Genomic DNA, 25,473 nt, shown 5'->3' on the forward strand with positions numbered 1-25,473 from the left:
GACATAGAAAATGAGCGAACGGCTGAATATCAGCCCGATTTATAAAAATTTGTGTCAGTGCTACAATTTCTTTTAATCAGGCTGATTTTTACCCTGTGCTAAACAAACAGAAAAAGAAATCGGCCGACAAATTGAAACGTTGTAAACTGGTCCATACGATTGAACCTTCGGTTAATCGGGACGATAAATTGTTAAGTGTAAAATATGAAAATAGCCTTTATCTGCTTTGTAGTAACTCTAGTTGCAATCCTGCTCATGGTCCTATATGATTTTGTAGAACTGCGAAATCTACTGGATCGCGTTGTATTCTTCCTGAGATCCTAGACGACAATAATTAATCCCATACGATATTGCTTGTGATCCGGTAAAATTGAAGAACAGTTCCCCCAATAAACCTGTCAGCCGACAAACGACTTTATCTTCATGCTTGGTTGCAGAGAAGGCGTCTGCAATCTTCCGACATTGTGTGATGTAAGAGATAGTGTTATTTTGCATGTTCTTGTGAGTTCTTGTAGCATCTTAGATAGGACTTAATGGGATTGCAGGCTTTCATATGATCCTGAGGAGGGCTTCCACTAGGGAATGTACGTGTGGTTGTTAAATGATCCAGGCCATGATCAGTAGTGTCCATGATGAGAAGTGAAGCTACACCGCATTTTTAATTTGTTATTCTTACTGTAAAACTTTTTCATTCACAGTACATTTGATTCCTCTAATGTCTTCCGCAATGCTGACATGGTTGGCACGATATCAGAACACACGGTCTGGATCATAGATTCAGTGACAGGAAAAGTAAAAGGATTTTGGGGCAAGAACTTGTAAGTACTGTGTCTTGACAACTTGAAAAAAAAAAAGCTCTTTTTCAGTACTTCAGACCGCCTTTCTGTGTTTTAGTTTTGCTAATTTTTGAAATCTAGTGTGGTCAGAGAAAACATCGAGGTAACAATAAGAACAGTAATAGTAATAATGCAATTTGTATTGCGCAAATTTCAAGCAAATGTTCAAATGCGCATAACAGTAATAGATAAAAATCCTAATGTAACTCTATCATAAGAGTAAAAAAATGTTACACGTAAAAAAGTGCATTTAGATTTAAGGACGGTGCCTACTATTGTTACTGCGCATACGTTCTGCGCATCGCGAGATACTCGGGTTTTCTATGGGTGGTGCCCACTAATACAGGTATATTTTTGTGCAGTTTAAAACTACACGGAGAAAGCAGAACGTACCAAATGCCTTTGGTATCTCAAAAGAAAATTGGGGGTAACCAAGCATTTTTCAGAGATAATTAAGCTTCAATTTAGGGAAAAAAATCCCATACATTGCTTTATATTTTGGCGTTTTTTAGAGATATTATTGCTAAATTATCTCTGAAAAATGCTTGGTTACCCCCAATAGTCTTTTTGGATTCCAATAGGCCTTGCTTAGATCTGATTTTCCCGCATAGACATAAACCGCACAAAAATACTTCGGTATTAGTAGGCACCGTCCTTAAGCGTTTTACCTTGCGTACTGGGTAATCTATGTACATGAAACAAAATCTTCACGTTTTAAAATCGCAAGATGGAATAACTGGAGTTTCGAAATTTTGTCAAACAAGGTATGATTAAATATTAGTTGTTCCGACTGCTAAGATGTTTAATCGCGGTGCCTACTTTTGTTACTACGCAAACGTTCTGCGCATCTCGAGATACTCAGATTTCCTATGGGTGGTGCCTACTAATACAGAGATGTTTTTGCGCGGTTAAAACTATGCAGAGAAGACAGAACTCAGCAAGTGCTCTTGGTATTTTAACAGAAAATTGGGAGTAACTATGCATTTGTCAGAGATAACAAAGCTTTAATTTGGAAAAAAAAACGCCATCCATTGCTTTGTATTTTACCGCTTTTTTGAATAATTGTTGCTTAATTATCTCGCAGCCTCCAATTTCTTTCTAGATTCCAGTAGCCCATACTAAGATCTTTTTTTTCCCGCATAGTCATAAACTTTACAAAAATACTTCTGTATTAGTAGGCACCGTCCTTAAGTTACCGTTTTGTCTATTTTGTACATTGTAGGTTTTATTTACCACATGGCCTGACAATTGACCATGAAGACAATCTCTGGCTAACAGATGTTGGCAGTCATCAGGTTTGACCACACAGTCGTTCTACTGTGTTTCCATCTCCTCCCCCCACCCCCCCCCCCCCCCTTTGTAATGGCGTCCAAGCAGTCTATGGGCTTAGTCATGAGTCCCTGTCAGGCAAAAAACTGCACAGAGGACATAACATCTCGCGATAAGCAGTTTACATGAGCAAACTTGTGTGGCTTCTTGTCTGCGTAACTGACAATTTTCAGGGTTTTTCAAAACCATTTTTTTTTCTAATTTTGTGGAACGTAGTTTTCAGAACGTCTTTTCCATTTCCTCGCTCTCTACACACCAGGCAATTTAACAAATACAATTTGGAACAACGAAAAAATGTTTCAAAGTCCTCAAAACTCCGAAAGTTGCTCAAGTCAAAATATTATTCTGAAAAAAATAATGGGCTAATTTTGAAAGTTGGTTAAACGGAAAGTGAAGAAAATTGTTTTAAGAAAAGTGGTTTTGGCAAGTGATCTCTATTACGTACCTCAGCTAAAAACAAAGTGAATTAATCTTTGTTCTTGTAGGTTTTTAAGTTCTCACCATTGAGTGATCGAACACAGCGCCTGCTTGTTTTAGGAGAAAAACTTGTTCCAGGAACTGGTAATTCCCGATTCTGTAAACCGACTTCGGTTGCTGTGGACAAAAGTGGAGAGTTCTTTGTTGCAGATGGGTACGTTTAATTCTGAATTGTTTTCAGTCTGACAGCAGAGCTAGGGTATTGTTTAAACTGACAGACACAAAAGCAATACATGCTGGGGCTATAACAAGTCTTAATTAAATTAAAGTCGTAATTAACAATTATTCCACGAGCGCGCGTTGGATCGGCAAGATAACCAACGAGGTGTGTAAGCTCCTTGTTTGCTATAATCATCCCATATCCAACAAGCACGAGTGGAATAATTAATATTGAGTAAAGATATTGCCAGGTCTTGCTGATTAAATTTTCCAAGAAATGCTAGGAGACGATTTAATGCCGCTATTTGTTGGCCATGGTATAGTTAACGATTATTCCACGAGCACGCGATGGATATGATATGATAGATACACGCCGAGTTGGCTATAATCATTTCATATCCAACAAGAGCGAGTGGATAATTGTTTTATTAAAAACAATCAAGAAATATGGCTAGATCTTGCTGATTTCGCTTTGCAAGAACAACCAGAAGACGATCCAATGGTCGGTATTTCCCGGGCATGATATAATCTCTATTAGTATATTAGCTCGGTAAATATCCATCACTATTCACCTCCACTTAGGTGAATAATTGTTAACTATCCCATGGCCGCTAAGCCAATCAAAACTCTGATTTAACAACGATTATTTGTTTATCATAACTCTTCACCTCCCAGACGTGACAGCCTCCAATAGGCGAATCTAAAATGATGCTGTAGTGTGGCTCAGTGAAGCCATACACGAATGCCAAATTTTGTACTCTAAATCAGTTTTGAAAAATGAACACCTAAGCTTTGTAACATCTGTAAAAAAAATTGTGGACGTGTAATTTTCTTTTGCCGTTATTTACAGTCTTGCTTTTCGGTGGACTCGTTATAAATGTTGATATATTTTTTTTTCAACAGTTATTGCAATTCCCGCATTATGAAGTTTTCTTCTGCTGGAAAGCTGTTGAGTTCATGGGGCAAACCGTCTTACGCTGGCTCAGGTAATGTACATTGTAGACAGAAACAAACAGGGTTTTCAACTGTTTTGTAAAGTAGCGGACATACTTTTGAAAGCACCGAACGTGAATGTTTTCTTGGCGCCGTAAGGCGCCTCGCGAGCGCTGAAGGCGCAAGCACCTAGGGGGGTCTGGGGGGCATGCTCCCCCAGGAAATTTCTAAAATAGAATACTCAGAAACGTCATTTCCAGCGTTTCTGGATCCAAGGAAACAGTTTCCTGGCGCTCACTAAAATTCTCTTTAAAAAGTAAATTACTGAATGAAAATGGTCAGTTGGTACGGGGAGGGGGAGGGAGAATGGCAACAAAAGAATTTTCATTGGCTTATCATTGCGAATTTATTTGATTTTCAAAAATGTTTGGTAACTTGATGTCAAAGTACCGGACGTGGAATGGCAAACGACCGGACGAAACGTCCGGCCTCCGGCCTCAAATGAAAACCCTGAACAAACCTCAAAAGATCAACTTCTAGAATACAATCCTGACCCATTTAACCAAGCCGGATTGTACGTAATTAGTCATAGGGCGTCAACTTTCACTAAATTTCACTTAAACAAGAAGTTTCGCTATAAAAGGGCAAGTCCCTCCTTCCTCCTACACCTTTGTGGGCGTGAAATGCAAATTTAGACGCCGTTCAGTCGTGGCACGTTGTTGATTCGAGCGTCCTCTGAAAAAATATGCCTCAAATCACAGCATTATAAGACATCGGTTTCTAATTCGGTTAAATGCCTCTTACTAACCGAGTTCGAGGTCCGTACTGTAAGTTACAGACCCCCTGAGTTTTTTTCCGCCGATTTGATTTATGGCCCGCGCGCGAATCGAGAAAACGAGGTTAATAAGATATTTATTATATCTCTGAGGTTAATCAGGCGCGCGGGAAAGGAAACTAGCGGGTCGTACAGTGAATTGCGACCCGCAAAATTGACCAATCACACCGCGCGTACTGACTGAGAGATATAATAATAGGGTTTATTCCGAAAACTAAGCCAATTATATTTGTAAGGGTTACAGAAAAAGACACATTTTGTTCGTCAGTTGTTTACGCTCTAGATGGTTGACTGACAATTGAAGGTGAGAATGGCCTGGCCAGGCCCCTTTTATACCGAAATATCCTGTTTAAAATTTGTGCGTTTTCATTCCAGGAGGAATCTACCCACAATGTTCGCCCAAAGAAACCAATCTAAAGAAAATCCTTACCAAAGGCTAGCTTTCAAATACTGTGTTATACCCTTAAACGCAGGGGTTTTTTTTTTTTCTTATTGTCCAACCAACGACAAAAGATTTGCCGAGATTTAACAAGGTTTTTTTTTTCCTCTCTTCCTTTTGTCAGGTATCCCTGCTCCAGGTGCATTTATGATTCCACACAGTCTTGCCCTGGACAGCAAAAGGCGTACACTGTATGTTGCCGACAGGGAGAATGGCCGTGTACAAGTGTTCAACTCGGTCTCTGGTACCTTTATTGATGAAATCAAGTTACCATTGTTTGGCGGACTCGTTTATGCTGTGGCTTACAGTGACAGTGAGCGTGAGTAGAGATCGTAAAGTTTTAAAGGACTTTAGTTTTGATTATTTGATTAGTTCAGTGGAGAGGTAGGCTTTATATGGATTTCGGTCTCTCAGGGACCAAGTCAACTGTCCGTTATAGAGAGGTGTCCGTATTATAGAGGTGTCCGTAAGGAGAGGTTCCACTGTACTAGGATTCATGCGAACAGACATGGACTTATGACAGAACATAAAACTTTACTACATCACTTTCCCTGCACGTGCCTTTCTATTATCTCGCGTCTACAAAACTTGTTTCGTTTGTTCGAACCTCACCAGTTAGTTACTATATTTGATTTGGATTCAAGTACTAGTGGCAAACTTATGTGTGTTCCTGGCTTTTCATAATGCTTTCGTGGGTACACCAGCCAGAGATCTGTTTTGATATAGTCTACTCCAGCCAGAGCGAACACATCGTCGGTCATGATCCGACTTGGGAAGTCTATCAGGAGCCAAAAATTTCACGTCAACTCAACATGTAAAGTTCGAGGAATTTGAAAGATTACAAGTTCGTATCTCTCCAATCTGTACGTTAAGGCTTAAATTGGTTTTTCTCCTTTTACGTTTTCGGTTAAAGTCCAAATAAATAACTAAACTCAGTTCTTTTCATTGCGGTAATTCCACGATGTCGGAATGCCGCATTGTGGAGCAAACCCCACGAAAGATCATCAGTTGGAAACTTTTCCTCTGTAGCCCAGTGGACGTGAGAGCTGAATGCCATTTACTCGTTGAAATTGCCTCGAATTAGCTGTCATTGAACTTTGCTAATTTTCTTCCATGTTTGTTTGTTTGTTTGTTTGTGTTTGCAGAGGGAGGAATTCTGCATGTTGTCAATGGACCAAATATGGATGGAGACAGCAAGCCGCTGCCTGTACAAGGGTTCACAATCAGAGTTGCTGATAAAGCCCTGTTACAAACATGGCCCTCAGAAAAGGGACAGGTATGATGTTAATGTTGAAATAGTATCGTATAAATGAAAATTAAATAAATTAATAAATCAAATGTTTTATTGACATATCGTTGCATTGAAAAAGTTAATTACGGTATGGTTACAGTAAATTCGCAAAAATACTTAAGAATGGTCCTTTAAACTATAAATTATTCAAATTTACAAGCGGTGTTAAAAGAACTTTTACAAGTGTTTGGGGTTTTGCACCTAACAGTACCGATCAAAGTACATCTGCATTTTGTACTATGCTCCAATATAAACGTTGTGGTTCCGGTAGTTCGAGAGGTGATCTGTTAACGTTCTGTGGAAGCATCAAGCATTCTTTATAACAAAGAAAAAAAAATCCTTTGAAAACTGTCTGATTTGCTACTTCAGTCCCCTGTGGTCAAATGATTCGGACTGCAGGAACTTCTTCGGGTTGCTAATATCGCGATCTAAGATTACCTAACGGCCGAATTGTTTCGTGTAAATGAAACGTACAACTCGCCTAGGGCTGTCGTGTACGTCACAAAAAATGTCGTAGGATTTTAAAACGTTTCAAAATCCTACGACAATCGAAGGTATAGGCAATGTTGAATGACGAGAGTTGTGTGCAACTCTTTGTATGACGCGAGCAGCGCACTCTAAAAATTGCATGCGACAGTGGTAAGCAAAAGTTGTGCCGTCTAAATCGCTGTTTGACACGTGTTGAATTTGACTGGCCTTCATGCGTGTTGGATGTTGTTGGCCAGCTTACACGATAATTTTACCAAGGGAAACTGCCAGACCTACAGACTGTTGTTTATAAACGTATCAAATGTACTGTGTGTTATTGACCTATTTCCGCCGTCTCATGGACATGCAAAGGAGATACTCCTTCAAAGGAAGTACAAAGTTGGCTAATGTTGAGAGCAATTGTGGTTAACTTGTTTTTTTTTTTTTTTGTTTTTTTTTGTTTTTTCCTGTTTTCAGTTTCTTTCACAGCCTCATGACTTGGCGTCATCTGGTGATGGTACTACTTTGTATGTTGTGGAAATAGGTCCAAACAAAATGTGGAAACTGTCATCAAAACAACAGCCTGCTGTAACCACGCCGATATATTCTGTTCCGGTCATTACAAAGGCGCTATTGGGGACTCAAGAAGAGAGTGGTTCTAATCTTAAACAAGATGGTAATGGTAGCAGAAAGCCGACAAAAGCATCTGCAAATCATGGTTCAAGTACTTTAGAACTGGTTGAAGAAAAGGCAAGCTTGATCCCCAAAGGTCATCAGGAATCGACTAAGCCAGACAAGGAAGATCAAAGCTCAGACCGAAATGGAGATGGGGGAAAATCTAGTATGACCGCGGAAGGTCACCAGGAATCCACTGGTCTAGATAGTGAAGAGCGCAGTTCACAAGAAAAAGCTCATCAAGATAAAGACAATGGTTCTGATATCAGCGACCCTCAAGAACCAGTAAGCCGCAACGCTACCATTGGTGCAGACAAAGTTAAATCTAAAAGCCAAACCTCAGAGCATGCAGCTCTTGGTAAATGGATAAATAGCACTCAAGACACCAACTTCAGTCCAGAGCCAACCGCATCTGTTTCTGGTAAAAGCGGGCCACAACAAGATGTCTCAAACAACGACGACACTGATAACAGTAGTGACATCACAGCGGGTGTGATTCCCGCACTTGTTATCCTGTCAGTCCTGGCCGTACCCATCGTGTTTCTCCTTCTCATTAGCATCACACTGCGCTTGCGCGCTTACCGTCGGGACAGGAATAACCAAATGAACGGTTTCCATGGTAGCAAGAAAAACTTATCAGTGGGGAGGACAAGGGGCTGGTGGTCGTACATGAATTGCTGTGACAGACAGAAATACCGGTTCAACAGGGTCACGCTAACGGACTTTTACAGTGACTCGGATAGCGATGGGGTTTAAAACCGACAAAACGTTGCTGCAGTTCGGCTATCAAATTACAGGTCTTCAGGCTTAAAGAAGTCAATTTTCCGAGAAATCAAACTTAATTCTTTATTCACACCAACTAGTCGAGTCTAATTTACCAGGATAATGACCAAGAAGTTATGTCATGTATTTCGAGTGTAATATGAAGTCGTCTTCGCACGACAGTTGAAATTTGCTACCGGATTTGCACCCTACAAGAGTGTGCTTTCAGACTATAAGTCTCCAGAAGCAAGTTTGTTAATTTTGTACACTGCCGAAGTAATGTGTCCTATTAACAGTTACTGTGGGTTCTTCGATAAAGTGAAAAGTCAGACACCTTCTGCTCAAGTCGACGCTATTTTAATTACGTCCATGGTATGCATGGTTTCACAAGGAGAAAGTACAGAGTACTTGGCTGAAGAGGACATCAATACGGCAGATGCGAGTTCTGTTGTTCTCTCCAACACGTTCGCTTGCTGTTTGTACGACGTACATACACGCAACCTTACATTTACCAGGCAAATAAGTTTGTAAATTTAACTTTATTGTTTGAAACCTTAACTGGCGCCAAAAACGCGAGAAAATTACCTTCGTACCCGGCTTTTTGAAAAAAAAAAGCAAATCAGTGAACAATAAGTAAAATAACGTAATAATTAAAATTATGCATTTCTCGTAGGTTAAACAAAATTTGCAATTGTGTTGTAAGAACTGCGCGAACAGAAGAATTGAATCAATTTCGTGGTTGTAAACGGGGTTTTTCCAGTTGCGAATCAGTCTTTTTAATTTAAAGATTGCTTACAGAAATGTTGGTTGGTAACTTTGTTGCCGTATTTACTCGATTAACCGCTCTAGGCGCTAATTTGAGGGTGGGTGCTTATTATTTTCCCAAAATTTCCCGCAAGCGAGGACATTTTTAGAGAATAACAAAACAAGGGATAACAAGTTTATTTTGCTTCAACAAGACAAAACAAAGTGCAAAAGCTAACATAAACAAGCCATAAACAATATAAAAGTTCATTGACTACCGCATCTAAAACCAATTTTGGAACACAACTGACGCTCCTCTTACTTTACGCTGGGCATGTACAGAAATGTTTTTTTGTTGGGAGGGGGTGGGATGGGCTCTTATTCGAAGGTGGGCGGTTAATCGAATAAGTACTGACGGTACTTACATGTAGGAAATAATGTAAAACTATTTTTAGACGGTGTGAATAAGTTGTTAGCGATAACAATAAATGGACAACATAGGTAAGAAACGAAAAGCAACACAAATGTAGTATACTTTTTCAAACAGGTTGTAATAAAGTTTGTTAACTAAGGATCTGTTTACAAGGACTGAGGCAGAGGGTAACACCCTAGCTATCACAAGGGTTTCCCTAGCAGCCGAGGCAAAGTTTTCCCAGGTTAACAAGCAAATGTTTCAGGTTACCCTAGTAACCGAGACAATCCAAGCGTTGTGTTTCGGTTTAGCACGGGGTGAAAGGCGGCCCGATTCAAAAAATCTGTCACACTGCCACACATTTGTATAAATCGGGCAGATTTTCGTTCGCTTGTCATCTTTTTCAAATTGGGCCGATTAGACCCAATTACTCATCGGTTACGTGTAAATGAGTTTTTATTCAACCTCCTTGTAAATATTTCCCAGAAAACAGTTCTAAGTGATTTAAGCGGTCTGCCCTGAACACGTGTTTGTAAATTACGCACGGTTTTTATCGTAAACGCGGTGTAAGTTGTAGCCACTTAAATTATTTATGTTCAAGAAGATCAGTCGTTTTTGTAAGTAGCTTGTTATTTCTACGTAAGCTTCGGTAGAACCCCAAAATTTGACGTTCAATTAGAAAGGAACTTAAAGATCGAAAAACGAACAAAAGAGACTTTGTATAGCCGTATAAAACAGCTGTCAGCTGAGTACAGATAATGCTTTCCTTATTACAGCAAGGCGGATTGAATTTTGTTTAGTTTACGTGGATTTTGTTTAGTTTGCGTGAAATGTAGTGCGCCCATAGCGTGTGCTATGTTTTACACGGTTGCCTTGTGATTATATTTTCTATCGGTTTTAGACACATTTTTGTAACTATAACAATTTGTTACTTTAAGAAGGTAATGCATAAATCATGGTACAATGTGTGACTTATTTTAATAATAAAATGTTCTTCACGAACTGACAGTTCTTGTTAGTCGGAGACGTTACTGTTTGCATACATGCTGTTTGAATTAATCATTGTCCGATTGAAAACCTCAAGCCTTCGCAACAAGCCCGAAAAGTTAGTATTGGTTGCTGTAAATTTTGTAATATGGCTGCAATTTTACGATCGACGGTAGCATTGGATGGAAGAAATACCATAAACATTTGCCCCTGTGAATTGTTTTTCCAAGCGCTTGCCAGAGTTTTGGAATCAATCTTTCCATGAACGTTAATTAAGCAAAGGCAGAACACCTGTTTTTAATCAATCTTTTATCTTTGTGTCTCTTTTCCCTTCGTCCATACGAGTTTTTTTTCCTTTGAAAATTCTCCAGTACGTTCTAATATTTGCTGTAACCGGCCTAATTTTCCTTCAGACCTTCCTTGCATCTTCTATCAATGCTGGAAATTCAGCTAAGCTGTCTAAGAACATGTTCATTTCTGATTCAAAAGGATTATTTGATAGTATACCATTCACATAAAATTTTCTTCTTTTCAATTCTTCTTCTCTTCTTATTTGAATTTTCTAGATTAAAAGGGTTTTCTACCTTGTTCGATCATACCAAGTTGCACATGAGCGGATAATTGTGCTCGGCGCATGGTAGTGACTCAACTGATCGTATTCAGTCTGCTTGAGATACTTTCCTAGTCTTCTGTTTCTTTAATTTCGACTATAGAGTATCACATTTAATTTTCCGTGCAAGTCTTTAATCATTTGTCCCACGTTACTGTATTAGTGCATCTGTTTGCTGTCGTATTCTATAATTAAATGGATCGCATCTATCCCATAAGACACGCTCATCGTTAGTTAACGTCTTAACGCAGGTCTTAACCTGGTCTCAACGGTTTCACTCCATGATCTGAATGTTAATTCTCCTGACTGACTGCTATACATTTCTTTTTAAAGTTAGCTCACAGAATTCGGTGTTAAATCGAACAATATCATCTAGTTGATGGTTTTCTTTATTCTCATCACCTGTCTGGTCGACAATGTATAGATAATGTAAGGAGAAATTACATATTGATTACTCCTGGGAGTGAAAGGGTTAACACTTGCTTCTCTTCGTGAAACGAAATATCACGACGTCTCGGACCTACGGACCTCGGACTTGGTAAAAACAAATATGGGGGAGGGGGTGGGAGTTAGCCGGTGGGTTGGCCGGGGCCCCCAGGCTCATTCCATAGATACGCCACTAGCTACATGACATACCTGGTCCCTGTAACATTTTCTGTTATTCATGCATCGAGACTGTTAACTGATAATCTTATAGCTCGGGAATGATCGGATCTTATCCGGCAGTCATTATATGGACGGAGTCCAGCAACTCCTACTAATAACTGAAACCAATAGTCGAATGCGCTAGATACCTACAAGATCTATCATCCACGGTTCCTCACGCTTCGTGCTCGTTCAATATGTTCTACGGGTTCCTTTGTTTTAAACTGCACACTTATCTAACTCCTAGCTGTCTTCTACGTTAAATTCCCCTCCAACAATAATGAGGTTAACAAAATCAAGGGACTGATTTCTTTGGGTTCTCAGTCAATTTAGTTCTGTATTTATCTGGGGCACACGATTAACAAAAAAGAGCAAGGTCAATCTTGATTTCGGATTTAGAAAATTGAAACGGCTCAAAGGATCTACCTTGGTAAAGGTGTAGGTACTTTTTATTTTAAAAGAATAGAGTTGTTTAAAAAATATATGTAGTATTTTCAAACGTTCGAGAGAGTAGCAGACTGACAACAATTTGCAAAAGGAGAGAGATGTGTTAGTTTGAAAAACATGTTTCAGCATTAAAAATTATTTGGAAATACTAACAAAGTTACACTGGTGGATTAAAAGCGTTCTGAAATTATTTACAATAAAAATGTTCCCGACTTTTCGGTCGCAATCACGGACCTTCTTCACGGGAAGTGAAAGAAAAATTATGCAGAAGCACAGTTATAAACAAGACGCTGATTAAAATTCAGGATATTCAGACAATTAGCAAGATGTTTCCAAAACCGAAAGACCAAATGGATAAAGAAGATACTCGTGATCCTGTTTACGACATTCCATGTGCTAATTGCAGCAAGAGTTACGTTGGCGAAACGCAGAGAACAAGAAAAAGCGAACACCAAAAGGCTGTCGCACGGCGACAAGGCGAAAAATTAGCACTTGCAGACCACGTGATAAAAACAAATCACGACATCGCGTGGGATGAGGCCACAACTCTCAGGACTAGCAATAATTGGCACCAAAGAAAGATTCTCGAGGCCTGGGAGATTAATTGCGTCAAAGACCCACTCAATCGAGCCGACGGGGCGTTACTCCCCAAGGAGTATTTACACTTGACTCTCGCTAACAAGAAAAAATGACCCATATCCTGAATTTTAATCAGCGTCTTGTTTATAACTGTGCTTCTGCATAATTTTTCTTTCACTTCCCCTGAAGAAGGTCCGTGATTGCGACCGAAACGTCGGGAACATTTTTATTGTAAATAATTTCAGAACGCTTTTAATCCACCAGTGTAACTTTATTTGTATTTCCAAATAATTTTTAATGTACCCACCTGGTGACAAACCCAGCTTCAATATGTTTCAGCATGCTCAAATGCCCTTCTCAGTGATCATGATAATGATTACAGTAAAACTGCCCTTTTATATCTCAGAGAATGATAGGTTAATTTACATTCAATACTTACATGATAATTACACATGTCAATTGCTAACTTAGCTGCCTTTTAGTTGCCCTTGAATCCTCACTGAATATTGATTTTATTAAGGCTGTTTTGGAGAAAATCGACTTTCGCATAAATTTAATTTGTTCAGAAAAAGCAAAGATTTGTGTCTAAATCTTTTATTTCGTAACAATAGAGACTGATTACCCTAAAATTCATGCCTTTCCAAAAGTCAAGAAAGGATACAAGTTTTATTTCACCCGGACTCACGTTTATACCTTACTTAATTCACACATTAGTAAATTTTGCTCTGAAAACAACAGTTCCAGTCTACAACTTTTAAGGCCGATTTTAATAAACACCTTGGGTAAAAAACCAATTTACCAATGGTAAAAAAAATCAATTAAACGTTCAACACGCGCCTAGCAATTGGTTGAAATCTCAATATGTTTGAGAGATTTAGTTTAAACAGACGAAATGAATATTGAAACAGCTGCAGCTGCGTTTACCTTAACTCTAGAAGATATTTTCTCGGCCTTATTGCCTAATTTCGCAGCCAAAGGGAACTTTGTGACTTAACTTCAATCGAAACTCGAAAAGAGGCGGAAAATACTAATTTTCGGTTATTTTCGATCGGTTTCATTAACTTCTTTCTTGGCTAATTACGTTAGTTTGCCTATGGAAAATAAATTCAACAGGGTGATAATTATATTGTAAATCTGAATTTCCGTTGTGGATGATTATCTCGGCAGTGAAGCTGTGGTGTGCTAAAAACGTCTCTAGAAGCAAGAAAGTTGACATCGTCGAATGAATAGAAATGCTTTCCTAACCTCGGTAAGTCGTACTTATGTCCATTCCATATAGCATTCTTTCTTTTGTTACCTTAAGTTGTGAAGTTCTTATAGGATCAATTTTAAAAACGTTTTATTTTTTTATTGGTGGTTCATTCTCTAAGTTCTACCTGTTTTCATCGTTCTGGCTAGTCATGTACTACAATGTTGCAGTATCACTGCTTAACGGAATTCTTTTTGTTCGTCAATATGCTCTTAGCAAAAATATTTCTATTCCGTTTATCAGAGAACAGTAAATTTTCCATTCTTTATCGTCATCTTTATGTTACTTACAAGCATATGATTTTTTGTTTAATAGCGGTCAACAAATAATATTCGAAGATCATGTCCTGTGTCGTTGGGAACTGTACAATGTACGGACAAAGCCCACCTTCAAACCATACGAACAAGGAAGCTAACTACACCATAGAATTAGATCCGGATTCAGTTATTATTCTCTCCATCATCTGTGCTCTAGCAAGCATCTCTGGCAGCTTCGGAAATTGTTTAGTCATACTTGCCGTCTTCAAATCTGAAAGCCTTCGAACCATCCCTAATTTCATCATATCAAGCTTGGCATTTTCAGATTTGACTGTCTGTCTTATCTATCTACCTTTGACGATCTACAATTACAACCACCTTACAAGTGAGGTAACACAGCAGAACTCCCCCTTTGACATTGCACGGAGCTTTTTGGGTTATTGTTCTTTGACAGCTTCGGTTACCAACATGTTTGCGGTTACGGTTGATCGTGTTATTGCCATACGCTTCCCACTCAAATATCCGTCCATCATGACAGTCAAAACAGCTTTGTCCGCCATCGCCCTAGTTTGGTTAATTTCTCTCGCATTTGGGGCAATTTACGCACGGGCTTTTATTCCACGCTTCGTTATACTCGGTTACTGCTTCGTGGTAATGTTGGGGACGATAAGTATGTATGCTTACATTTTTTTCATTGCTAAACAGCAAGAGAATAGAGTTCAAATACTCGTGTTACCGACACAGCCACACGTACCAGCTGCCGAGCGACAGATTCAAGCCGAGAAGAAAGCAGCAAAAACTGTTTTTACGATTGTTGGAATTTATGCCTTGTGCTGGTTGCCACTGCTAGTTCTTCCGATCATCGTAAATCCTTCAAAAAATCCGATCCTGTTCAGAAAATGTTTTCCCTGGGTACAGGTAGTGTTGTCGTGTAACTCTGCGCTGAATCCTTACGTTTATTGTATGAGGAGTCACAAATACCGTAGACAGTTCGCAAAACTATTGGGAATAAAGCGCTCTGAAGACATTCATTCGAATTCGGCATCGAACACGCATCACTAGGGTATTCCTCAAGGTAGGGTATTCTTCGATGGTCCTTCATTGCGAGTTGTATTCGATTTAAGCGTCATCATAGTTCTCAATTTACCTTACTATAACTTTGCAGTATATCTGTGTGGGATGAATACCACAGAGAATTTAGCAAACTAGAGAATAATCAAACGACTGAAAAAGCAAATGAATGAATGCATGAAACAAGGGAAGTAGGAATGCGTGAAAGAAAGAAAAAAACTAAACAAAGAACGAACGAAATGAGTGAGTGAGTGAGTGAGTGAGTGCATGCAGGCATGCATCATAGCATGAATGAATGAATGAATGAATGAATGAATGAATGAATGAATGAATGAGTGAGTGAGTGAGTGAGTGAGTGAGTGAGTGAGTGAGTGAGTGAGTGAGTGAGTGAGTGAGTGAGTGAGTGAGTGAGTGAGTGAGTGAGTGAGTGAGTGAGTGAGTGAGTGAGTGAGTGAGTGAGTGAGTGAGTGAGTGAGTGAGTGAGTGAGTGAGTGAGTGAGTGAGTGAGTGAGTGAGTGAGTGAGTGAGTGAGTGAGTGAGTGAGTGAGTGAGTGAGTGAGTGAGTGAGTGAGTGAGTGAGTGAGTGAGTGAGTGAGTGAGTGAGTGAGGACCGCACAGCATGCTTACCACTTGAAAGTGCCGAGGTACGTAGTGCGTGTAAATAGTTCTGCAAATGTTGGTCATGCTCCTTAAGCCAGTTTTCTCTCACTGATACGGAGTGAAGAATCTTCGCGATAAGCAACTGATATCGCTGAAATATAAGCAGCTACGTCAAAACTTTTTATACAGTGGCCATTCTTCCTGTTGGTATCAAGCATGTCCAATGCTTTTCATTGACGTCGAGAACGTTCCAGGGCGAAATAAACGATGACCGTTTATTAAGAACTCATTGCAGCCTGTAAGGCTAAATTCCAGAGTTATGTATTATACAGGGTTAAATCACAGAGGCTAGAATGAAACTACATTACAGGGCCTCTTCAAATTTTAAATAAGTTGTGCACATAAAGTAGATCAATGTATTAAGTGAGATAACTGAACGACAGGCGTATTACTCATCTCGTACTTCATGGAGAGGGTTGTCCAAATACTAACCACTTGATTAGGTCGTGAAAGCGCATATCAACTGGTACGAGTCGTACGAGTCTCAAAGATTAGATCAGTAGATTGAGAAAGAAAAAAAACTACGTAATGCTTTAAAAACTTGCAAATGGTTCGAAAATTACAATTATTTTAAAACTAGCAAAACAAAGACAGCAATAAGGAATAAAAATTAGAAATATGCTTAAAACTTAAATTTTACCCGTCTCCTCTCTTTGTAACTATCCATCATCTTGTCTATATATCTTCGTCTCGTTGAATTCCTAGCTTCACTCATAACCTTGTTCTTTGTATATCATAATTAACTGATTCATTATCTCATCAAACTATGAAAATATATTCAGATGTCATTGTCACTGTAATTATCCTTAATACAATCAGCCAGCACTATATTAAAGAGCAATTGCCCTCAATATACTGCAGTTTTTCTTTAACAGCCAGCACAGCCCGTGATAACTCCTCAATTGATTGTATCGCTGGCAGCTGCTGACAGAACACAGTAAGCCTTCTAATGGCTGTCTTTAGGCATGTGGTGTTCTGTCCTGTCTGCTGTAAGATAGTGGGACTTCTAAAAACAAAGGGAACTTGAGTGTCACAAATATTGATTAAATCCTGCTTCCACACGACTGAATCACAAGTCCCTGTTGCTGTGTTACATGACGACTGGCAATCCTCTGAATTGCCAACCCAACAATCATCATCAGATGTACATTGTTTCTGCTCAAAGATCGTGCTCAAGTGAGTCACTGGGTATGTGAGATCAAAGTCAATCGCCTTTACCACAGAGTTATTACTGAATCCGTAATTTCCAAGGTGCAAATCACAAGACTGCAGCATGCCATAAGGATTACTTGATACACCTAGCGTAGCATCCAGGACTGAATAGAGAAACGTGAATTTTTCTTTGTCACTGGGAACGTGGGTCTGAGAAAAGGCCTTAAAAATGTGATACTTCGTTAGAGTGATAGTGTCACTTAAAATTGTGCAAATATATGGAATGGTGAAAACAGCATCAACAACCTTTCCTGCAAAATTTCTGACAGCCTCTTCCAACGGTTCAAATAGGTCAGGCAAAAGGGAGAAGTCTCGCAATGCCCATGTCTCTCCAAACACTTGTGAGGCAACAAAAGGCACTTTCTCAAGCACATACAATCCACCACAATACCCATAGAAATCCACAGAGTACTTGCTTTCATTTAATGTGATCAGCATCATGGGCTCTAGCAGATGCAGCAAAGAGACAAATGACCTCACTTCTGGGGCTGTCACCATTCCATCCGTGTTGCTATCACAAAGTTGCAGCAGACGTGATGTGAGTTTGTCACATTGAGAGCAATCACCAAACAAAGTCTCCACCCGAGAGGAAACAAAATCTTGACACCACAACAAAACGTCATTGCCCGTGGTTTTCTGGACTTCTTCAAACAGTTTAAACCAGTCCATGTTCATTTTAAGGATGACTGGCGTGCCTCTCCACTCTCCAGTATAAACTTGTTTCTCAATCATCGTTGAAAGACACTTTTCAAAATGGATGCTGTGTTGTTCACAAAGATCAGGGCACAGTGGGCCAGACATCTGCCCTGCCTCATAAGCTGAACACTGAAACCGCAGTTAACAAAATGTAAAATTACAAGACTCCATGTAAAACAACATCCAGTCAAACCTGTATTAAGCAGTCACCACCAGAGAATGGTAGCAATAACAGATTGCTGAACATGGGTCCTGGAAAATAACCATTCCCTCCATAGATGGTCATTGGAAATTTCAAAGGGGTTCGATCGAGGGGGGACTCTCAAAAGATATTGTTTGTAAAGGAAAGTATGAAGCTAAATTGCAAAATCCAGAGGGGTGGGGTGCTCAAACTCTTTCATGGGGGGAGGAGGTCGGGGGGGAATGGATATTTTCTGGAACAACACAAGACAAGTTGACCATTTGAAACAGCTGGTTTGAAGGGAGGGGTTCACATTTCAGCGCATGGGCACAAATCTAAATGCTTTTTTCTCTTTCTCATCAACTTTTTGGCCTTAAACATCCCACTCATATGTGCTTCAGTTATCACATTCTATAATTAGTCCAATCAAAATGACTGATGACCAAAATTCCAGAAAATGCTAGTGGATAATGATTGTACTCATATTGTCGATATTTGAAATTAGTGTTGACCCGTAGGATTTACTCCACGATTGATGTGTTTACCGTTATTTGCATGCGAAATAATGCAATCATATAAAAAAATTACCACCCGAGTTACCTATTGCCTTCCGAAAGGTTCATAAACAACAAATTAAATTAAACAGGCTTGGGTCAAAGCAAACAAAGGCGAAAAAGTATTTTTGATTCATGGAGATGCACAGAACCGTGAACCCCTCCCTTTAACTGGCTTACCAGTGACAGAAATTTACATGAAGGGTGAAGGAAAGAATCACATGAGATGAATTGCATGTACACTGCCACACATTTTACATAATCTGATCTAAATAAACATGGGTACCACTAACTGAATATGTTTTAAAAATTGTCCTTAACTTTATGTCCAATTAATTGTACTTTTAATTTTTGTAATAACAGATGTTCGGTCATTTTGCACTTGATATTTTTAAGAAACTATTAATGCTTTAAATTCGCATTTAGTTGCCTGTTCTGTAAGGTAGGAGTTTGGGTCTACATTGGGGAGATTCCCAATCTAGCCAATTTGTCACGCTAAAATCTTTTACAGAATTGGGCCCAGTTGTTCAAAGCCCGATTAAGCTGATGCTGGATTAACAACAACTTTAGTTCGAGTTTAATTACACAACAATAAAGATTTTTCAAAAAGATTCTAGTCCCTCAGTTTTGACGTTGGCGTTTCTTTACCACTAGCTTAATATTAGAGTTTAAAAACAATTTTAACAAGCGAGCAGAGAACCTCGGTTAACCTTTAATCATGGATTAACATTAATCGGCTTTTGAACAACCAGGCCTCAGGCTGAGTGCTTTTTAGACACTATAAAGTTTGTATCACACCTGCAGCCATAAAGAAATCTGGCTTTCTAAGACTGGCAATGTCTTGGCAATTTTTTAAGTCTTAGTAAGATCTTGCCACATGTTATGAACACAAGGACGATATATGCGGCCACACCTGTATTATATCAAGTGGTGCTGTATTCCTGAAACAGTAAATAGTCATGATCACCCTTGACAAAATTCTAACAATAGCATGTTTTATTGTCTTTGCCTTATGAAATGGTCACTTTGTGAAAGAATAAAGATGTACAGTAGGCAATCTTCTTTGGTAGGAGATAGGGAGTATCATCAATGAAGGGTCACAACCTAATGTTACAATAAGACAAAATTGCTGCTATCATTTCAAAATATCTCCACAGCTTCCAATTACCTTTGCAAGTATTAGTCTTGGATTCTTGACAGCTAGGGATCATTGCCTTATAGATATTAAAGAAAAGTCCTTTACCCCAAAGCAAAACAGAGGACTGTGTGTAGAGAAAAGCAATTACAAAGAGAAGAAAAGATTAATGTAATAAATGTACATACCACAGAACTGACAATGGTAGGCATCCGACATTTTAAATGCTTGTCAAGTATACACAGTGATAAATAGAGGACAACTGCTGTTATTAAAATGACATATTTCCACCTAGCCATGATTGAATGGGAATCTGCATTCACACTTTACCTGTTGATTTAAAATGATACAAGTGTGATTTCAATAAAGAATCCAAATTTTAGGACACACACCACCCAAGCTCACCATCCGGTGGTCATGAACATGATGTATTTATTTATGTATGTATGTATTTATTTATTTATTTATTTATTTATTTATTTATTTATTTATTTATTTATTTGCCACACAAATATTACAAAAAGATACATTAAAACTACAGGTAACAACAAGAAAAAAATATGAGGAATGTGGTGAGGAAGCCCAATAGAAGCTACAAGCTTGATAAGCCTTGGGCTTCCTCATACAATGCACTAGATGGAAAAGACATAGTAAATCAGAGGAATTGGGCAAGTTTAATTTAGTGCTCGTTCAATGAGAAATTTTTTAGCGAAATCTTAAAACTAAAACAGCTGGGGGACAAAGTCAGGTCATGAGGTAGGGAATTCCAAACCTAATTAGGTCCTTGGTGGAGGATTGTAAACTATTTAATCTTGGTTCTACAATGATGTAGATTCCTATATAGAACTGTATGGGAAATTCACTTCAGTTCGCAAAACGCTTAAAAAAATGGGACAATGAACTTCACTTAATACCTCAATGAATACCATTGTCTTTAGTTTTCTCTGTATACTTTGGAAGGAATCTCTGACCATTATTGAGTGAGTTTAATGTTTTGGTGTTGTTTCCCTACAGAAGAAAATATTACCAGAACAACTAAATTTGTTTAAAATGACCACAAATTCCTTCCAAATTACACTGAAGATCTATGATGATTTTGAGAGGGGGGGATCATGAGTTTTCAGTGGTAGGTTGTTTTTGGGGGGAGGAGGGTATAGAAAATTTTCCCAAAAGTAGCACAAGGTGTAAGGCAGGGGGGGGGGGGGGGCATCAAAAAAGTTTCTGTTCAATTGTTACAGTATGTTCCATTAATATATCAGTTTATATGTCACTTGTTGGTTCTACAAACAAATTTTCTTTTATATAAATTGTTGGGTATATTTTTTGGAGCTCATCAATGAGAATAAAAAGTCTACTTAATAAATAAATAATGAACTCACACTAATACTAACTTGATCTCTCGGAACTGCATTTTATTAATTCTGTCTTCTACATTACCACAAGTGGTGATCAAGCTAGCCTCAGGTGGTGGCAGCTGTGCGAGCTTGTGATTCACCTATTAAATGCAAAACTTACATGGCACTCCGTCCACTTCCAGTGCTACACCTTTTCTTCACTGGTGGTGATGCAAATTTACTCTCACCCTCACTAACACTCAAGTCATCATGCAGGGGATTGATGAAGATGAGGATTATTAGATCCTCGTCCTTATCAAACCACTGCATTGTAAACTGGACATGCAGTTTAAGTATAGACCACATTCAAAATTGGCCCAGTAGAATTATTTTTAAAGAAAACCTAATATTACAAGTCACTTAAAGAGATTATAAGGTTATAATCAGTTTGTATAATGTGAACATAAAAAAACAAAACAAAACAACAACTAAAATTGGGGCTTCGAATATGTTCTATTCTTAACCTAAAGAAAGAACAAATTATGGATTATTCAATAAAAGATTTAAAGGCCCCAAAGTATGGAACTCAATTAGTGAAAATTCAAAAACCCTCTCTAGTTCAAACTTTAAGGAATCAGTAAAAAAGCGATCCTCTCAAAGATTATTAGTTTCTTAAATAATCTTATTAGCAGTTGTGTTGTTTCCCAAATTACCTGTAAATTAGTCTTTTGTTTGTTATTAGTTCCCATAGCTATTGTGTGCTCTTCTTATATTACTGTTCTGTATTCATATTTAAATTTAACTATTCTAGACTTCCCTCATAGGGTAGAATTAGCATTTCCTCTCCTCTTTTTCTTTTTGTGTATGCATTTGTGCTTCAGTTTTATTGCTGACCTGTATTTTATTTCTATTTTTAAATACTGATGTCAACTGACTGCCTGGCTCCGCTAGCCCCTATGATTATTCCAGGCAGCCAGTACTCTAATTATTACTTTTAATATTTTCTTTGTTGTAATTTTATTTTTGAGCAAGAGTGAGTACAAAAAAAGGTTGATTGATTGATTGATTGGCAAGGGTTAGATTTTCAAAGATAGCACATTGCATTGTGCAAGTATTCCTCACATGAAATACACATATTAGTATGATTACTTGGCATTTACCAAACAGTCACTTTTGAATGTGGCTCCCCGCGAAGCGAGGTTAATAAATTTGTCGGGCCGAGCCGGCCTGAGCGGAGCTAAGCCGCGCGAATTCGAGCGAAAAATATATTTATATATATGTATGTATGTATGTATGTATGTATATATATTTCGTTGAAGGTGTCTGCAATGTTGCCTAGCAATGGCGAAAAACAAAGTATGAATGACGTCAGGCTGTCTGGCGTCGTCTGGAGCAAAATTTGCATACATCGGGAAATCGGGATCAAATTTCAACTGCAATGTTCATCAATATTCACTGGATACAGAACTATCTCTCCAGAATCTTTTCCCTTTCTTCCAGAAATCTTTTTTGTGAAAGATTGCATTGAAGAAATTACACGTTTTGTGGCCGCGGTGAAATAATTTTCCATGGGAAATAAATTCATCGAACACAACGGCGCTGCATGCCCATTGTACATTTCATCGCGTCAGAAATAGATTTTTAACCGCAAACTAGCCTGTGGAACTACGAAAAGACCATGCTCATCAAAATTGCTATGTTCAGAAAGCTTTTAATCTCCTCATTTGATGCTAAAATACGAGCAAAGAGGGCTTTCCACCCAGCCCCAGCTTTGCGAGGTTTTGCGAGTCACGTATTTCTAGTTTTTAAGATAAAACCACTGCATTCTCTAAAGTCATGCAGTGAATATCAGACACATCCTTTTATTTTTTTTTGTAAAGGACTTTTGAAAATATAATTTACTATTTAATTATAATGCAAATGTCATAAAAATGATCCTGAATGTTGAGACTCCATAAATGCTTATATCAGCCATTTTAGAGAAGGTTTTAAAGTCAAACAGGCTGGTGGGTATCTTACCATGGATTGTATGATATTTCATGAGGGTGGGGGGGGGCAGAAAAACTTCACTTAGATTCAGGGAGGGGGGGCTTTCAAAAAATGTAAGGGAAAAAATTTAAAATAATCATGGCCGCCATCTACATAAATTATGAACCCTCTCTAGTCACTTTATCTGAGTGATCAACGTTCAAACCCGTACCAAGGTTATTAGTCATCAGATCTATTTATGATACTGATCCATTCATGACATCGATTGTTGTTAGAAATGTAATAGTACGAAAGAAGTCAAGTGCTTGTTTGATTAATTGTCTCAAAGTGGTCTAACCTGTGTAAGCTTTCCTTTCAACTGCTTTCAAGAACAGCAACTTAGAATGGAAAGATTTTCTTATAGCCTCAACAATGATTAACTAAATTTATTCAGACTTTAAATACATCACATATATGCGCCAATGACTCACAAACGGCGAGCTTGAGTCGGTTTCCTAGCGAATTCGAACCAAAATCAAATATTCTTTCAACCGCTTATATTGTTATATTTGACCGTTGTATGGAATATTCAAAGAGTGCTCACCCAAATGTCGTTGATATTAGATAAAAAGGCGGAGCCTTTGTCCTTTCGTTTGTGCTTAACTCTTGTTTCAAACCAAATAAACTCACCTGGGAAAGAAGAAGCACCTAATTATGATCTGAAGGGTCCGCGTCCTGGTCTGCGTCGGTGTTGTTGCCTATCGAGGACGTGGGCGAATATCGATACTCAAATTAATGAAATCGATACCAATGTTGGGGAACACTTCCGATACGGTATCTATTTTTTTTCTCTTTTTGTAAATAAGGATTTTAAATACCACTTAAATCGATAAAAATAGAAATGAAAGTCGAAAGGACTACTGCAAGGACTTATCAGGCTTGTCAAGTGTACGATATTTCGATTGGCCAATACCAGTCTTCATCAGGTTTATTAGGACAACTCACGAATTCACAGAATTAAGCGGAAGTGCATATGATATGACGTGGTATGGTGTGGCTAGATAAGCAAACAGAAAAACAAAAATTGTATACTATATATAGAAAATATACAAGACTATGTTTACAAAAATGCTTGTCAAGAAGCTCACCTTTAAAAAAGATGCTTGCAAGCAAAATGGCCATCCAACGTTTATTTTTGAGGGTTAAAATGCAAGACTATTAACTGCAAATCGCACAACGTCTGCCGAATTTCACTCCATTCAGTCTGATTGACAATTATTGGACGAGGTTGAGCAAAATATCGTGATATGTCAGAATAATTTATCTGCGAGGCACCACCATACCTCTGAGGCAAGTCATTTTAGATTGAAGGGGTCATTTTAGATTGAAGCACCCTATAGGCCAATGGGGTACCAAACCACGAATTTTAACCTAAAAGGTACGAAGATAGCCCACATCACTTTTCTATGGGAGGCCCCCTCCCCCCGGGAGAAACGAATTCCGATTTCTTTGCTGATTTCAATCTGGCCAATTGCAACCGGTGTAGAAATGTTGTCTAATGTAACAGAAGTAATAGCCTGCGTGGCAGGCGCTAGAAAGGAGAACGGAGAAGGGAAATCGAGCGCGCGCGCGACTTGCGAGGAAATGCGAAGAGTGTTATACAATAAAAATAAACTCTTTTCGAAGTAAAAGTTTCAACGTTGTTATTATTGAGTGTGCATTGGTCCTTATTCGGGATACTTTTATCATTAAATGGTATTTCATTGCTGGTAATTACTCTCAAATATTCATCGCGCAGAATGTCTATTGTTCTTGGGACATTTACTTACTGCACGGCAAAAATTATAGATCTGTAATATTAGCGGTGAAGCGTAAACTGAATGACTGCCATTGGTCCAAATTTACGCGCGTACTGCAGGGAATACCGTTTAGCTCATCAACTTGTCGGAGCGAAGCTAAAAGACAAAGGCCTGACGAACTAATGCTATTTCTATTGTTTCCTAATATTGCACCTTCCCACTGTGGCTGAATAAGTGCTTTAAACCAGTATTTTGACTTTCAGTAGTCTAACAGATCGAGGGGTTTTTCAAGACCGATCGATCAGCTTCACACTATTTTTGCATAGGGAAACTCTCTACTTCCGCTAAGCCTAGGCAAAAAAAAAATCATTCGAACCTACGATAACTTGAATGCCGTCTGGTCGTGCGAAGATCTTGAGTTACTTTTTATTGAAGAAAGTTAGCGCGAGCGCGCCTTCGTTTACCATTCTCTTTGTTGTGAAAAAAAGAGAAGCTTTAACTAGAAAATTCTGCTAAGAAACGTTAAAAGCTACAAGCTATTGATGGTACCAGTGTTACAGAACAACGCACTTCCAACACGCTCCCGCGGAGCACATTGCGGTAATCGGTAGCCGAAAGACAGAAAACTTTATTGTAGAATTGCAAACACTTTGCTGGGCTGCCCACAAACTTCTCTCCATCTCCAAACTGCTTCGCCGTTTTCGTTTACAAAAGGAGGTACAATATTGA

The 25,473-nt window shown here is 38.6% G+C and overlaps 3 protein-coding genes across 4 annotated transcripts in view; 2 read left to right on the plus strand and 1 right to left on the minus strand.

The window, feature by feature from the left end:
* LOC146489846 (peptidyl-glycine alpha-amidating monooxygenase B-like) overlaps positions 1-10,362 on the plus strand; it is a 41,004-nt gene extending 30,642 nt beyond the window's left edge. Inside the window, exons 13-19 of the mRNA XM_085109898.1 lie at positions 699-818; positions 2,059-2,131; positions 2,651-2,796; positions 3,705-3,787; positions 5,133-5,327; positions 6,154-6,284; positions 7,245-10,362. Coding sequence (XP_084966024.1) covers positions 699-818; positions 2,059-2,131; positions 2,651-2,796; positions 3,705-3,787; positions 5,133-5,327; positions 6,154-6,284; positions 7,245-8,198 — 1,702 coding nt within the window. The 3' untranslated portion in view covers positions 8,199-10,362. The remainder of the gene's footprint in view (positions 1-698; positions 819-2,058; positions 2,132-2,650; positions 2,797-3,704; positions 3,788-5,132; positions 5,328-6,153; positions 6,285-7,244) is intronic.
* Positions 10,363-12,503: 2,141 nt separating this feature from the next.
* Positions 12,504-15,426, plus strand: LOC146489847 (melanocortin receptor 3-like). Its single transcript, XM_085088137.1, has 2 exons — positions 12,504-13,877; positions 14,193-15,426. Exon 2 carries the CDS (start codon positions 14,219-14,221, stop codon positions 15,194-15,196), a length of 978 nt encoding a protein of 325 aa, XP_084944263.1. The 5' UTR covers positions 12,504-13,877; positions 14,193-14,218; the 3' UTR covers positions 15,197-15,426.
* A 376-nt stretch (positions 15,427-15,802) lies between these two features.
* LOC146489848 (divergent protein kinase domain 1A-like) lies at positions 15,803-23,705 on the minus strand. 2 transcript variants are annotated; one of them, XM_085109977.1, is made up of 3 exons: positions 23,636-23,705; positions 19,832-19,973; positions 15,803-17,902 (listed from the first exon to the last, which is right to left on the minus strand). In XM_085109977.1, exons 2-3 carry the CDS (start codon positions 19,940-19,942, stop codon positions 16,691-16,693), a joined length of 1,323 nt encoding a protein of 440 aa, XP_084966103.1. In that variant the 5' UTR covers positions 19,943-19,973; positions 23,636-23,705; the 3' UTR covers positions 15,803-16,690. The 2 variants fall into 2 exon arrangements, with proteins under 2 accessions (XP_084966103.1, XP_084966171.1); XM_085110045.1 differs by having other exon boundaries at positions 23,550-23,670.
* Positions 23,706-25,473: the final 1,768 nt, after the last annotated feature.

The sequence above is a fragment of the Pavona decussata genome, unplaced genomic scaffold (genome assembly GCF_977016875.1).
Source record: "Pavona decussata unplaced genomic scaffold, jaPavDecu1.1 SCAFFOLD_2, whole genome shotgun sequence".
NCBI lineage: Eukaryota > Metazoa > Cnidaria > Anthozoa > Scleractinia > Agariciidae > Pavona > Pavona decussata.

Excerpts from the sequence above, each read along its gene's own strand:
- LOC146489847 (XM_085088137.1), top strand. The coding sequence starts at position 14,219 with ATGTCCTGTGTCGTTGGGAACTGTACAATGTACGGACAAAGCCCACCT.
- LOC146489848 (XM_085109977.1), bottom strand. The coding sequence starts at position 19,942 with ATGGCTAGGTGGAAATATGTCATTTTAATAACAGCAGTTGTCCTCTAT. Across the intron at positions 17,903-19,831 it reads CTACCATTGTCAGTTCTGTG|TGTTCAGCTTATGAGGCAGG; the intron begins GTATGTACATTT and ends CTGCGGTTTCAG.